This window comes from Eupeodes corollae, chromosome 2 (genome assembly GCF_945859685.1).
Source record: "Eupeodes corollae chromosome 2, idEupCoro1.1, whole genome shotgun sequence".
Taxonomy (NCBI): domain Eukaryota; kingdom Metazoa; phylum Arthropoda; class Insecta; order Diptera; family Syrphidae; genus Eupeodes; species Eupeodes corollae.
The window spans coordinates 89,090,067-89,107,324 of NC_079148.1; the positions used below are offsets into that span (position 1 = coordinate 89,090,067).

Sequence of the window (17,258 nt, forward strand, 5' to 3'; positions counted from 1 at the left end):
GCGGTGATGAGGGATATAGAAAAGGGAGACAGGTCGCAGTTCTCGAGGGTATATCACTAAGTTGTTCCGGGGAATTAATATTGCCCATTACCAATTGCTGAGCAAATAATATGTCAGCGATTTTATAAGGGTTGCAAACCTATCAGTTTTAATCGACCGGCATAAGGAGGCAAGTTGGATGTACCATCCCAAATGGCAAATCAAACGAAACGTCTTTGAACATTTTCAAGTCTGAGTGAATAGTTCTCATAAAAGGGAGACCAAACTTGGCAGGCATATTCAAGATGAGGACGGACTAGGGAAATGTAAAGCGCTTTAGTTACATAAGGGTTGGAAAATTCTTTTGACCATCTCTTAATAATACCAAGATCTCTAATAAAATCGACTACGTTGACGGCGTCATTACGAAAGTTGTAAACTCTATAAGATGTGATTTGTTTGCTCGAAAAGGTCATTTGTTTACATTTACTCTAGGAAATTATGCTTGCACCAAATAAAAAAGATAATAAGATCATTTTGTAAAAGTAAGGAATCTTAAAAATGTTCTTATCATCCGAAAACATTAGGATACCACATGACTCTTGAGACTTTCTTCTAAGCGTAATAAAACCATATTGAGTCCCATACGAAACGATATCGTCAGTTATAGAGTTTGTAGATATAGGGTCCAGAGATTTGATAGCGTCCTAACTATTTGAGAAATCACGGATATCAGATTTTGATATCTTATTTAAGACTTCTTTTATCGCCAAAAGTTTCACCTGGAACTATAATGTGGCATCACTCCTAAGAGTTGTTTTTTAAGAACACAGAGGTTTTTTTATTTTTATTTGGGAGAGTTTTTACCTTTTACGGAATTTACCTTTAAAATTATTAATGTATATGCTACTTTACACACCCTCATCAACCTCTCGATGTCTCAACCTAACTTATCTACATACAAATGTACATAATATTCTCCGTTGGGATTAAGGATCTATTTTTAAAGTTCCTATAAATGCTCTATGAGACTTCTTCTCAACTTTCTTTTTGAGTTTTGAGTGAAATTTTAAATTCTAGCTAGTATATAATAAACAAAATGATTCTATTCATTAGAGTCAGAGTGGAGAGAGATCTAATCGAATGATACCAATTATAAATTAAATATTGTTTGTCCAATAATTTTATTAGTGTTTTGAATTATTCTAAAACAATAACTTATTTAAAGAAAGTGAATTAAAAAATATACACACTTTTAAAAAATCTCCAAAGTTAGTTTTTGTTTTCTTCCATTTTTGTTTAACATCACAACGCGATAAATAGGTACACAGATTCTAAAATATTGGATTGAGAATCGATTTCTTTTGAATTACATTCAGTATGTGATTTTGGCTCTCGGCAGTCGTTTCGGTAGATTTTTGATTCCATTGTTTCAGGATTGTTTCAAAAAAAGCACATCAAATCAAATTTAATTAAAAAGAGTTGCCATATATAAACGAATGAAAAGAAACATATTTTTTTTAAACAAATTGTTTTTTTTTTAAATAAATCAATTAAATGTTTAAATATAAATACCTTCTAGTTATCGACTTACAAGTACGATTACTTATGTTTAATTACACTTAAACCAAAGCATTCGAGATCAATGTGTTTTGTTTAAATCTTTTATTTTTGTTCGGTTCATTGAGATCTTTCTCTAATTTATTTCTATTGCTTATCAAACGAAAAGGTGAAGTGTAGCTAAGTCTTGTGGATACTATTTATATGTATAAATTTGTGTGTAATTATTTTGTAAACAAAAGAAAAGAAAATTAATTTATTCAGGGAGGTGGGTAAAAAGGTGATTCTTCTGTAAATACAAACAAAATTAAGTACTTCGCAAAGATGTGTTTGTTGTGCATGGAATTATGTATATTGTGTATACATTCAAATTTGATCATATAATATCCAAAATATAAGATTTTGTTATGGAAATAAAATCGGTTCTATTTTTAAAAATGTATTTTGTAATGCTGTTTGCATTTGTAAATCAACAGGAGTAAATTAATGTGAAACATCATGTTTTGTCAATATTTCCTTTGAAGCAAAAGAGTAATTTAAAAATGTATTTAATTTTGTGATCCATTTAAGAAAAACATCACTTTCAAACAGATAGCATAGCATTTTTATCATAGTTCTGTTTACACTTATTTAATTGTTTGTTAAAAAATACTTTTTAAATCGAAAAAATTAAGCATTTTTAGTCGAACATAGTGAAAAGATCGGCGAAAAGGGTGTTGAGTGATATCACAAAGCGTTTGTTTATTACATATGACATGTTCCAATTTTCTCATATTTATATTTTTAATTCGTTAAAAGGATTGTACTTAATTTAGTTTACTTTTGTTTTACCAACTTAAACAAAACCGCTTTTTAATTGCTTTGGATAAAAGTGCTAACGTTTAAGATATATGTGATCCTGATAAAAGAAGTTAAAACTTGTAACGCTGATGTTGTTTGAAAACATTCTTTCTTAATTGCACTTTGCTAACCAAAATTGAAAAAAAAAAACTATGAATTAGATCTGAGTGATTCGAAAAAAGTTTTGAAATAAAACAAAAATAAAATAAAAAAATAATAATTCAGGTATCATGTTTTGAAGTGTCAATCTACGATGGTTTTTATGGGTGCAGCGAATTTGGGTAACTCTGTTTATAAATATTTTTAATATATAATATAAATCCATATACATATACAGATATGGACATTAAAATAGAAACAGCAAACAGTGTTTTAAAAAATCAATTTTTATTAACTTAAAAAGATTCTTTTTTTCAAGTTTGGTCTTCATTTTCCTTTTTTTCTATCAAACCAAATTTACCCATTATTTGTAGTAAAATTATAACATACAATATAAAGGGTGTCCCAAAATTAACGCAAGATTTGAATTGAATAGAAAATGCCGTTTTTAGTCTTTTGATAGTTATATTTTTACTGACTCGTAAAGTACATAGGATAGGGTTATGTATGGAATAACACATCGGACAAATGGCCTCCACGGCTTTGCATGCACATGCGCACTCTTTGTTGAAATTTTCCATGACCATTCTGCATAAATGTGGCTGAATTTCGTTGATGCAGCGTTGAATCTCCTCCTTTAATGCACGGGTGGTTGTGGGCTTGTTGACATAGACTTGTGATTTCAAATAACCCCATAAAAAGAAGTCTAATGGTGTTAAATCACACGATCTGGAAGGCCAATTTTGATCACCGAAACGAGAGAGTACACGACCTAGAAATGTCTCATGCAGTAATTGGATTGTTTCACGGGCTGTATGACATGTGGCACCGTCTTGTTGAAACCACATATTGGACACATCAATATCATCCAATTTTGGCAGAAAGAACTGTGTAATCATGTCGCGATATCGAGCACCAGTAACAGTCACTGCTTGACCAGCATCATTTTCAAAAAAATATGGCCCAATTATGCCTCCAGCCCAAAATCCACACCATACAGTCACGCGTTGTGGATGCATTTGTTTTTCGACAAATACATGTGGGTTCTCCGAACCCCAAATGCGGCAATTTTGGCGATTGACAAAGCCATCAAGATGAAAATGTGCTTCATCGCTTAGGATGATTTTGCTCGAAAAAACACGGTCCATTTTTTTATGTTCAATAACCCATTCAACTAACTTTCTTCTCTGTCCATGGTCATTAGGCTTCAATTGTTGTGTTAATTGAATTTTTTAAGCATGAAGACACAGATCTTTAGTGAGTAGGTATACGCTGTAGAGAGGTTCTTGAAATTTGCAATTCTTGTCCACGACGTCGAATTGAGGTTAATGGATTGTCAGCAACACTCTCACGCACTGCTTCGACATTCACATTTGAACGACTTGTTTTTGGACGACCAGTGTGTTTGGCGTCTCCAACGGATCCAGTCTCCATGAATTTTTCAATTAATCTCTTCACAGTTGACGAAGTTAAAACACTATTCCGACCATATTTTGTATGAAATTTTCGAACTGCAGCCGCCAAGCTTTCACTATTTTTGAAATATTCTTTAATAATGAAGACACGTTGTTCTATCGTGTAGCGCTCCATTTTTAATAACCCTATACTGATAGCGGCAAATTCAAATCTTGCGTTAATTTTGGGACACCCTTTATACATATATTCATAAAGGTAAAAAACGGAACAAATTTCGTGGACATTAATATAGATACAAAGATTTAAAAAATTAAATTAAATGCAAAGCTGTTCTGGATTTAACAATTATTTTAATATCTGGTAGCCTGGTCCTAAGCTTTAATTACAGTGTGACATCTGTTGGACATTGAGTCAAATAATTGGCTGCATCTGTCAATTGAAATATTGTAACACTCCTTTTGAACCATCCTCCACAATTCGGTTTAGTTTTTTGTTAAATGTGATATTACCTAAACATTCCTCCAATTTTTGCCTCGTTCTGGCCCACTCCAATCAAAATTATCGTGGGCGAAATTAAACCGCGTTGCTATATTTTGTTTTCCTTAAAAAAGGCACCACTCATGCGATCCTTCTGAGCAAGTTATGCATGCTATCACAATAAGCTTCGACCTCACATTTCATTTGACAATCGTAAGGAAATAACGTAATGTTACGTAATATCACTCCAAACGGAAACTCTAGTTCAAATTTGCTGAACATTTGCTTTTTGTCTGACAGCTCAACAGCTGTAAAAAAGTCAACAAACAAAATACATTTGCTTTTGGACTGCTTGCCATTGCTTATTATAGGTTGTGTAAGCTACTTCCGCGATAAATTTAATTTTTTCGATTTCAAAACTCAAATTTTTTTATATTTTGAGAAAAAATAACAGCTGCTAATGACACAAATGCCATTTTAAATGCCCCAACGTTACGCAGACGAAGCCGAAGCTGAAGCGTGTTTGTGTGTAAGCCATTAGCTTCAAGAAGTCTTCTATGAACAGTTCTGAAGACTTATAAGGATCTTTTTTTAAGGCACAAATTTCCTTTCAGTCTTCTCTTGGGGTTGTTTTGCTTGGTTTGTCCCTTTGTTTTTTAGCTCTCAGCGGTCAAATTGCTTTTGCATCTGCTCATTTTTCTGGCTATTTCCCTCAAAGATTTTCCCTAACTTCGTAGAACTAAAATGACATCTTTTTCTTCTAGGTAACAGTGCTTACCGCGACCCACATTTAATTAATTGTAATATTATTATAATAATTTGAATTTACTTCCTAAAGTGAACTTTTTGTTCTATAAAAGTAAAAAAAAAACTAATATTTTGATACCAGTTAAATATTAAGGTGTTCCAATGTGTTTCTATTTCAATGTCCACCAAAAACACAGTCTTAAGGATACCTTTATGTTAGAGTTTTACGTCTGAAAGAACAGCTGATCCAAAACATCCAAGAATTTCTGCTAAATCTGGGTATCTGACAGAACAACTGATTAAACGTATACGAGTACACTTAATTTAAAGCAATGTTTTTTAACGTGTGGTTCGCGACCTTTTTAGAAGGGTCGCGAAAATTGTTACGAGGAATTTAAAAAGGTTGAGCAAATACTGTAGTTAGACAAACCAATAAAGTTAAGAAAAGGTTTATTAAGAAAAATGATCATTAAAGGAAATATTCATATGTGTCAAATAAACAAAAAATAAAAATAACCTATGAGATATAATCCATCTTAAACATTTGTATCAAATTAACAAAAAGTTATTCCTATTGCGAAGGTTGCGCTTGTTTTTCAGAAATCAAGGGATCCATTTTTGCTACATTCAAAATTAAATCGTTTTCCAAATTTAAGCGATTTCTTTCCTTTCTTTTAATTTTGGCCATTGATGTAAATGTCAACTTGCACAGGTACGAGGCGGCAAATGGAATCAAACACTTCAAAGCCTCTAATGTTTATCCGAGATATTCTAATTTTCTGTTTTAACCAAAAGGTATCCAAATTGAAATACTTCAATTCCAATTGCAGCATTCCATCAGCAGATTGATCCAGCAGACTTTCCTTGAGCTTGATTGCCAATTTTGGCTCATTTACAGCTACCAATATTCTTCGATATCTTTTCCACATTTCTTCTTTCAACGTTTCTAACACCATTTTCATACCAGGTATAAATTCATTGATATTTATCTCACATCAGACTTCTTCAATTAAAGATTGTGTCGAGGAAAATGTATCTAAATGGTTTTGATTAAGAGACGATATGACCAAAATTCAATTTTGTTTATAAAGTCATGGATTGTGTCTTTAGCGGTGATGACATTTTCATCCTACCCTTGAAGACTTTTATTCAAGGTATACAAGCAAAAAAGTTCGAGATGTCAAAGTTAAAATGTATGAAAGAAAATCTCTTTAGACTGTTGCCACATTTTTTAATTAAACAAAATTCGAGTTATTGAAGTTTGACGGTACGGAAATAAAGCAACGGATTGGGGGTAGCGAAATATTTCTTCGTGCTAAAGGGTCCGTTTCACTAAAAAAAGTTAAAAAAACACTGATTTAAAGGAACTCAGCTTTTTTGGTAAACTATGATTTTAAAATTTAGGTTTACAGTAGTTTTTGGACCTATTAATCTAAATTTTTGTCTGCTTTTTGCGAACGTATGAAACTTGTTTTTATTTTTTCCCAGCCATTTTAGCTTAGGTTTCCAACTAGTTCACAAGAATGTGTCAAAAGCCACCTATCCTGTTTGAGCTAAAAGAAATGTTTAAAATTTAAATATCACTTGATAAAGTTGTTATGTATGCAGAAGAAATGGTTTGAATTTTTTAAATTTTAAACTATATAAGGAAGAATAGAAGATATTATTTTGTCATATTATTAAAGTTTAATTCACAAAATTCCAACCTAAGGTATATTTATCTAGGGTCTTGGTATACAGGTTCTTAGAAAACATTAAGAAGTATAAAAACAAAAATAGACGGATTTGTTCTCTAAAATACAAAAAGCTTCTAATTTTGTGAATGGAATTCAAAAATTCTATGATGAATATAATAAATACAAATTTTAAAATAAGTTCTAAAATAAATAAATAAATGATCTTAGGCCTATAAGCATATCCTCATTCCTTCTCGTTCTCAAGGTATCCATATCAATATTGTAAACTGCTTTAGACACAGGTATAAACTGAGACAAACTAAGCAAAGGACATTAATGTTCTGCTTACCAATGTTTAAAGGAATCGCATCGTACGACCCCTCTTAGGAAATCAATAGCTGCAAGTAGTTTTTTAAAATAAATTCCAAAACACACAGACACAGACATTAATTGAGCTAAGAAAAAAGCTTCAAGACTTTTGTAGTATCACAATGGACCAATAACTGGCCTTAGTTTGTCCTGCCTCATCCTCGATAACCACTTCAACCTAATCTAACTACTATTTCGTTGGCCCACAATTTGAACAATATTTATTTGTCAGAAATTAAAATCTTATCTGTTTACTTTTTTTGCCACTACATCGGGTTTCAAAATACGTCTCTTTAAGAAAAATGTGTTTTAAGGTTAATCTAAAAAAAAAAGCTTGTTCTTAATAATGGGCAGGTTCAAACGACGTAAGGGACTTAAAAGTAAGGCAAGTTTCCAGCATCTAACTGGCCAACAATTACATTCTAATTAAGGCAACTTTAATGGAAAGTTGACTGGAAAGTTAGTCAAGAAAAATCTCCCTAACTTTTAAGTAAGTCCACTTCTTTCAAAATCACGATGTTTTTTTCATTCAACTGAAAGCTGAACTTTATTACTCTATGATTTATTTATTTTCTGCAAAACATCATTTAATGCTTTCTGTAAAAGATTTTCTTTGTTAATTTGGAAAAGAAATAACTAATTTTTCATTAAAATAAAAATTCAAATCGTGATGGACTTGTTTGTTATTTTGTGCTATGAACTTTAAGTAGCGGTTTGCGAAGTAAAGTTCTGAATTTGAAATGCATGCCTCTGTCAAAATTTACGTTCAAAGAATGAAGTTGACAGCAAATGAAGTCCCTTATGTTACTTGAACCTGCCCAATACTTTGTTTGATGAAGTTGGAAAAAACAAGTCTTTATCTTTTAGGAGCAGCTTAAATATTATTTTACTATTTCCTCTAAAAAATAAACACCGTTTTAAGGTTTTGAAGGACAGGTGAAAACTATTTAATGAAGATTTTTTCAAAAACGTTTACCAAAACTAAAAATTGTAAAAAAGAGAACATAGATAGATTGCATAGCCTCAAAAAGATTAATACACAAGTACATCATATTCCACTTCGAACTAAGGACATTAAAACCATTCGGAAAAGTGTTTTTTATACTTATACGAAACTGTGTATTTATACATATTTGTATTTTGGAGGTTCTGAGTTAAGTTGATTTTGAGCTATCCAGACAACAGAAAAATGTTTCAGATCAATATTCATCATCAAAATATTTTGACAAATACATTACATTATATCCAATTGAAAATGAGCAAGATTACATTCATTTTCTTAGAGTCTCAAGATGCCTTTAAATTTATACAAATCCATAATCCACAATCATTCTTCAGGTGACCATCGAATATCTATGGAGAATGGTGAACTCTTTCGTGGATACTCAGAAGAGTTGTTGACGTTTGCTTCAGTTATGTGCTTGATCTTCATTTTGATTGGAATTCCTGGAAATTTAATTACAATTCTATCACTCTCCAAATGCAATAAGGTAAGTATTGCTATTAGTGTTTTTTGGTATTGGATATATATCATTGGGCTATATTGAGAATGTCGTACGCAGAATTCTTCGTTATTTTTTCCATATCAGTTAAACTGTTAAAATTTGAAATCAAAGCCAAGTCATTCAAAAGCTTAAACTCTGACATTAATAAATTCAATATAATACTTTTAATATATGGTTTATGTTTCCAATTTTTGAAGATGGGATAAATTCCTAGAGAATCATATTCCTGATATAGCTCCCATCATTTATTTATATTTAAAAGTTCTAACTTTATTTTCAGGCACGTAACGCTACAGCTATATGCATAATCAATCTCTCTTTTTCTGATTTATTATTCTGTTGCTTCAATCTTCCATTGGCTGCTTCGACATTTTTACAGAAGTCCTGGAATCATGGCATAGTGCTCTGCCAACTATTTCCCTTAATGCGTTATGGTCTGTTAGCTGTGTCGTTATTCACAGTGTTGCTTATAACTATAAATCGATATATCATGATTGGACATCCAAGAATATACCAAAGGTAATTTAAATTTACTAATGGCGAAATTGCAATATGAATGAATAAGAATGGTAAATAATTGTGCGAACTTATTTAAATGAAAACAAACAAAAATAATAAAATATGTACCTTAATAAATACGAAGAGATCTTATTAAATTTAGAGTAACATTTAATACGAAACATCACATGAAATATGTCTAAGAAGTACTCTAAAACTACTAAAATGTATGGATTTGTTAAAATGTATGAAATAAATCAAACAGCGAAATCATTTTTAATTTTTCGTTATAGGCCAGTTAATAAAGGTTTTCACCTTAAAAAATAGTTTTGAAACTTGGCACACTTACTAAGGGATGTCTGATGATGACCCAAAAAAAGTCCTCAAGAATCCAACGTGAGGTCTAGCGGCAGTTAAGAGAAACATAGAGATTGTTTAATTTTCGTGTATCTCTCGAAAACTATTTATGTCGTATCAAAAAATTTTGTTTCACAAAATTAATGCTCATTAAATTTTATAAAAAAAAAACATTTATGATTATGTTTATATCTATTATAGTCCAGTCAAATTAGGTTTTCAGCTCGGAAAAATTCCCACCTAGCTGAATTTTGGTACACATCTTCTTTATGTTGTTGTTAACAATGTGTAAAAAGTCGACCTCGATATCATGTACGCGTCAAAGGTTATTCGAGGTCAAAGGTCACGGAATTAGCCTTTTTTTTAATATCTCGTTTTTTATTGGTCGTACAAAAAAAAGTTGTGGACACAAATTGTAGAGGAGGTAATTATCTACAAAAATGGTCTTATGACATTTTCACGTCAAGTTGATAGTTTTTCCGTTATAAGGCCAACAAAGTGTACACTTTGATTGAAATTTGAATTTTTCGCTAAAAACAAGTAGCCTTTGCGTTAATTTCTCGCTCCATACTGTTTGTACAGTAAAAAGCCTCAAACAAAAATTGTAGAGGACAAAATTATCTACCCCAAAAAGTGCAGTTATAGTCGACGAAGAGATACCAAGATTAAAAATAATCCCAGCTGCAAAAGACATTGCTGCTATCGCTCACGTGCCTTTAAAAATGTATGACAATTTTGGTGTTTCTGGATTGAGCAAAATTGATGTAGAAAATATATGTGACAACGTTTTAATGAAATCTTTTATAAATAAAATCGATTTCTTGTGGATGTACGGAAAATGGAAAACTATCTCGGATGTACCAGGGTGGAACGGATTTATAGAGTATCTCACAAAAAAAAATAATACATTTTCAACATCTCGTATTCTGTTTTTGCCATTTATTCATCATCCAGCAAGTAATTTAAATACAATTTACACAACTTGAACTCAATTCACGACAACATGAAGTTTCATGGCCATGAAGCATGTGTCGTGACGTTTGATCAACCGCTGTTTATAAAAGCTCGTGAAATAGTTGCAGCTTCTGAACCTGGATCAGAACTTTCAAAAATTATAATACGGCTTGGTGGTTTTCATTTGCTCATGTCTTTTCTTGGATCGATAGGATACTTAATGGCAGGTAGTGGACTTCAAGAAGTTCTTAGTGTTGTTTATGCCCCAAATTCTGTGTATAAAATGTTAGATGGGCACGCTTATGCAAGAGCAGTTAGAGGTCACATATTATTACATTTAGCGTTATCGACATTTGTAGCTAAAGACATGGAAATCGATGACCATACTGACGACTATATACAACGTTGTATTGAACAAATAATCGTACAAAATGTTTTATATGAAGATGTAGAAGGTTCTACAATTATATACTTGAATCATATGTAGAACAGTTCAATGGTATTTTAAAAAAAATACAAAATCGAGAACCAACTGCAAAGTTATGGGTACAATATTTTTATATGGTATCTATAGTTAAAGATTTTATTAGTTCTGAAAGACTAGGAGATTGGAATGGACACTTAAAAGCTGTAAAAAAAATGCTTCTTTTTTTCCACGCTTCTGGGCATTTTTTGTATGCAAAATCTGCTCATTTATACCTGCAGGATATGCTCAAATTAAAAAATAATATGGATGAACAGGCGTTTAAAAAATTTACCGATGGATTTTTTACAGTTAGACGCAGTAATAAATTTAATTGTGGAACCTGGAGTGATATGGTAATCGAGCAATCCCTAATGAAATCCATGAAATCTGAAGGAGGAGTTTCGCGAGGAAGGAGTACTCAAGAGAGCGTGTTGAGTAAATGGGTTTATGGAATGTATGCTACGAACACAATATGTGAACGAAGATGTAGAAAAGTTTTGCAACATTTCCTTAGATACCGTCGATCAGCATGTTGATACAAAGGATTCGCGTATCAAAAGAGATAATGACGACGTTAATAAAATTATTGAATGGTTAACAACCCATAATCCTTTCCCTCATACTAATAAAATTATGTCAATATCAAATGGTATAATTGGTAATGATGAAATTAACTACCTCAATGGTGGTGTGGAAACGAATGCATTCTTATTATCGTTATTATAATATGATATATTATATATTATTGTAATTTTGTATGGTAAACAATAAAATATGTATAGCGCAAGTGCGATTGGATATATATTGTATATGTATACCATTTTGTAGATAATTTTGTCCTCTACAATTTTTGTTTGAGGCTTTTTACTGTACAAACAGTATGGAGCGAGAAATTAACGCAAAGGCTACTTGTTTTTAGCGAAAAATTCAAATTTCATTAAAAGTGTACACTTTGTTGGCCTTATAACGGAAAAACTATCAACTTGACGTGAAAATGTCATAAGACCATTTTTGTAGATAATTACCTCCTCTACAATTTGTGTCCACAACTTTTTTTTGTACGACCAATAAAAAACGAGATATTAAAAAAAAGGCTAATTCCGTGACCTTTGACCTCGAATAACCTTTGACGCGTACATGATATCGAGGTCGACTTTTTACACATTGTTAACAACAACATAAAGAAGATGTGTACCAAAATTCAGCTAGGTGGGAATTTTTCCGAGCTGAACCCCTTTTTTCGTCTAATTTGACTGGTATTATAGTTGATAAAATAATTCTAGCGGAAGTGAAGAGAAATATACAGTTTTTTCGGAATTATCTTGAAAACTGTTTGTAGTATTAAAAAATTATCTTCTACAAAATTAAAGCTTTTTTTACAGAAATTTGTAAAATAACTCTATAGGTATGTAAGGAAAACATGTGTTTTTCACACAAAAAAAAATCTTATTAAATTTCCTAAAAAATATGGTTTTTCGTGTCTGTAATTTTCCACAAAAAGAACTGTAGTATTCAATTTGTATGTACCTTATTACATCTGAAACTCGTTGGCTCACTATAAGGCTCATTGCCTGCATGTCAGAGAATAAGTATTGTAGCACGTTACTTTATCATCTCCAACAACGCCACTCGCTATTAACATGATTTCATTTGTACCTGGAAATGGAGGATGACTTTGGAACTTATTTGACAGCTTTGCAATGTCTATATTATCTCTAATTGCACTTGCCTCCCTAAAATCTTCATGTTGTTCACTAGTAGAAAAAAGCACGCCAGTGAATTCTTCGAGTGATGAGAAAATTTCATGAGTAGTAGTCAGCCCTAGAACCTATGTATTTGCTAAGTACAATCTCAGTGATTCCAGGCCCTGTTGTCAATGCACCCATACTCTTCATTCCATGCATTACAGTTTTTTCAATCGTCTCGTCCGACCAAACCCCTGTCCAAAAGTTCTTCTCATAGTAAAGTAACCATCTTGCACAAACATTTTTTAAATTCACCTGGGGTCATCACAGAAGCCTGTTTTTTCATGTCCTGCAAATATAAGTGACATGATTTGGCGTACGAGAAGTGTCCGGCGGCATGGAAATATGAAATCATATCTTCACACATTTAATATGGGCGTTCCAATCGCCAGGCCGCTAAGCGTGAATAAAATCTTTAAGAAATTTAATCATATTAAACAACTGAATCCATAAGACTGCTGTTGGTCCATAGATTTGAGTTTGTTAAAATTTGTTTGTAGTTTTTCACTATTGGATCAAATGATGGATTTATTTTAGTGCACAACGAAGGATACTCATCAAGAAAATTTTTCATGAGATTTTGTATTTTCTCTAATTCATGTTGGCTTATTTAGACTTGTTCAACTGCTTTAGCGAAAGCTTATCCTTGCAGCATCTTTTCAACAGAAACCGGGTCCTATATAGTATTCATTAACTCTTGAGGCCATCAGAAAACCTATTTGAACAATATAGGACATTAACAGCTGAAATCCACCCAATCTGACTACGCATTTTGATAGTGGGGACTCAGATGAAGTTGCGCAACGATTTCTTTACTTTGTATGTAAAGAGGATGGTCAAATGTTACCACCAGGTATTTTTGGTCAAATTTGCAACACAAACTGCCAGCATAGTAAAATGCTAAACAAGTCTCTTTTTATTGAGTGTATGTACCCTTTCCATCCTGGAACATCGTAAATGCCAATAAACTTTGATGTCAACCAAAGAGTTTAATATGGTTTTGACTGTAACATTTTTTCGGAACACGCATTCACATTCTCAAAAACTAAATTTTTTAATCCGCCATCTTTTTTCTGCAAAGGAAGTACTCGAAGTCCTCCAGTTGATTTAGCACAAGGTAGTTTTTTTTTCAGCTTTTGCCTTCGGTGTCGGTTTCTTTTCCTATGGAAGTTTATGCAGTCTGCTTAGTATTTTAGACATGAATGGTCTGGGACGCACAACTAATATCGAGCCCTTCCCGCAAATTTGTTGTAAGCTCCAAAATAAATATAATCGTAAACGACAAATCAAAAGCTTACTGCTGGTCCTTGAAACAACTTGTACCCACAGTCAGTATTGGATATTACTAATAAGGCTTAAGTTAAGAAATGGTAATAGCATTCAAGGCTGTATGTGTTATTAGCAAATATTAATAATTAAGTTTTCTTTTTAATTGAAAATGTCGCTTACGATAAAATGGCGGGAAGGGCTCGATATAATGTTATGTCCTATTGCGATGCACTTCTTTTTTCTATTTTCAATGTTCGTTTTCTTTAGTATTAGAGCTTCCAGAAACGTTTTTAGGGTTTAAGGTACATAATAGTCATCAACGAGTTTGAAAAAATCATCACAAGTACAAAAAAATTAATATCATATTTCTGTAAAAAATTTTATAAGCTTTAATTTTGTAGAAGATTATTTTTTGAAACGACAAATAGTTTTCTCTTGTCAAACTGACTGTTTACCTCTTTTGGAAGATCTACCTATATATAAGCGTTACCACTTTACTTTAATTGAAGTAGATCTACTTCTTTTTTTTCAAATAAATCTAAAATCTACTTCCTCCTTCGTATGACCATCAAAATATTTTGAAGGTCTTTGTTTCTACCTACTTCAATTTTAATAAAAATAGACTGAATCTACTGCCTTTTCTCCTCATCACTCGTAAGTAGTGTCAAAATTTTCTAGAGAATTAAAAATCGTTTGAGTGTATGTATTTTCGGTGAGGGTCCGTTTTATCTACATATGTATTCTAGTTTAACCCTTATATTATTTTTCCTTGCGACTTATGCATGGGACCTGTATGGCTAGTTTTGCATTCTTAACCAGATTAAAAGTCGAGATTTTAAGCAAACATGACATTGCGATGGTAGAGAAGTCGAAAAAAGTGGGTCCCCCGATTTCGTCGGTTTGTCTGTATGTCTTTCCTTTTTTTTGAACTAAAAATAACAGTTGTCCCAATACAAATTTATAAGGTCAAAGATCGATAATTCGAATTTTCTTAAAAATGTTTGCTCACATTTTAGTTCTTAGTTTAGCTTCTTTCAATATAAAAAAAATTGTATACCACCAAAACAAACTGTTATTTTGTTTTTAAGTTTTCTGCAAAAAATTAGCAAAATAAAATATATTAATTAAATTACTCCCCTCCCATCTTAAAAAATGCTTGTTTTTAATTGTTCTATACTAATCCGTTATAATATCTTGTCGCCTGAGTTATAGTACTCTTGCCTAATTTTTTACAAAAATTTTTAAAAATTAAGGTTTTTTGAGATTAAATGGCATTTACAATTTTGAATACAAACTTTTTATGCAGGTACATTTTAAATCTTAAAATGCAGGAAATAGTTTTAAATAGACTTTTTTTGGAAACATGAGCGAGTTCTTGCAAACCAGTCGTGGATTTTATTTCTTTTCTGTTTTTTGTGTTCAGTTGTGCTCTAGTGTTATTTTGGATTTGATTTTTTGTTTTCAATATAAAAAGATATTTTCAAGTTTTCCAAAAAAAGTTAAAAGTTTTGTTGATCTACTGAAACTGTAGGTATTATGTTTAAAATAACTATTTATTGTAGAACTCGTCCTTTGCAATCAAAACATTCTAAAGTCATTTCATTTGACAAACACGAGCCCAATCTTTGCATTTTCGATGCCGACAACCAAGAAATTATTGAAGGAATATTACATTAATATATTGAATTATATGATATGAAAGCTTAAATAATTCTTGATGTTTTTTTAATTTTTCCATGGAAATAATGTAATTTAAAAATACATATGTAGAATAACTTTACTGACAGAAATCTGTCATTGGAATTTTGTGAAATCGGAAAACAAATCAGTGGAACGATTCGTTTCACTTTTGAACATAAGAGTATCAGCTTTTCAGGAAAATGAATTTCCGTCCGGAAAATAGAAAAATACATTTTTTGAGAAAAATAAATGCGTAATTACACTTTTTTTCTCAAAAAAAGTTCTTTGTGTAATTTCCGATCGATCAGTATATAATTTGCATTTCTAATCAAAGGGAAACACCGTCAAATATCGATTCAAAAATGTTTGATATATGACGTTGTTTTCCGTTTTGTTAAAAATTAAATTTAAACAAATTCGGTTATAATTAACATCCTATATGGTATAAATTGTTTTCAAAAAGGAATAAAGTGCTTTCCATTCAAAATATTGTTTAATACTTCTACTGTTTCTTGCAGCGTCAGAGATTTTTTCCAAAGGTTGCATTTCTGTAGGCAACATATACCTACTCATCAAGTGGAAGCAATCTTCTTTTACTTTCTAATCACATAGCGTACAAAACTATTTAAAACTGCCGTTATGGTGATCCGTTTAAGCTAAGGATTTCACATCTTGTTTTAAAAGTAAAGGATATTTAACTGTAATTCAGTGATTCATTAAAGTAGTTTGACCTCATAAGATTCAGGGCCAGTTGTGAGTACAGAATCCTGTTTTGCGATTTTAAAGCTCCCGCCATAAGAGCATCATTTTCAAAATTTTCATAGCTTTGTATGATTTTGTAGAAAAATTCATTATTCAAATTTGATGGATTCAGCGATATTGTTTCTCCACACGCGTTTCCCTCCAATCCTCGTTTCTTAGCTCATAAAGTGCCATTCGTTTTGTCGGTTGGTCATTATGATGGGATAAAACCTTTAAAATGTAATTTGCTTGAAATTTATGCGTGCTAGTAAATATTTTTGGAAGTCCTGTTTCCAGATACAAGGCATAGTTAGGTGTTTTTAGGGGTAAATTAAAAATTTTATTCAAAAAACATCTGTGAAACTTTTCTATCTCCTCGTATTCGTTGATTCTCCTTACCTTAGTAGCATAGCTAAGTGAACTTTTTATAACAGCATCTAATAACTTGTATTTCGCAGATAATACTATTCGCTGGTTTGAAAATATGTTCCTCCAGGCTAGATTTAACAAACGTTGTGAAGTCTTGGCTCTGACATTTACGTGATTTTTAAAATCTATAGTTTTATAAAAAATCACTCCCAGGTACCTGTATTCATTAGTAATCTGTAGAGTGTCATTAAAGTGGCAATTATATGCAGTGCGGTTACGTGCAGATCTCAAGATCACCATTATTTTTGATTTATCTACATTAATTACAAGTCCCCATCGCAATAATCAGCTAGGCGACTTATCATTAGTTGGAGATTTTTATGAGACTCATAAAGTAATACCATTACTTTCAAGTCAGCAATGTGGAGACCACCAGGTAGATAAGCTTTTAAATCATTAATAAAAAGTGCAAATAGAAGACCACTTAAAAGGCATCCTTTTTTACACCAGA

At 31.7% G+C, this 17,258-nt stretch overlaps 1 protein-coding gene across 2 annotated transcripts in view; it reads left to right on the forward strand.

Moving 5' to 3' along the window:
* LOC129945493 (G-protein coupled receptor moody) overlaps nucleotides 1-17,258 on the forward strand; it is a 21,196-nt gene continuing 3,938 nt past the window's right edge. Inside the window, exons 1-3 of one of the 2 annotated variants that reach the window (XM_056055279.1) lie at nucleotides 1-1,302; nucleotides 8,502-8,653; nucleotides 8,949-9,187. In XM_056055279.1, coding sequence (XP_055911254.1) covers nucleotides 8,519-8,653; nucleotides 8,949-9,187 — 374 coding nt within the window. In that variant the 5' untranslated portion in view covers nucleotides 1-1,302; nucleotides 8,502-8,518. Of the gene's footprint in view, nucleotides 1,303-1,352; nucleotides 1,709-8,501; nucleotides 8,654-8,948; nucleotides 9,188-17,258 lie in introns of those variants that run through there. The other variant, XM_056055278.1, reaches the window with a different exon arrangement.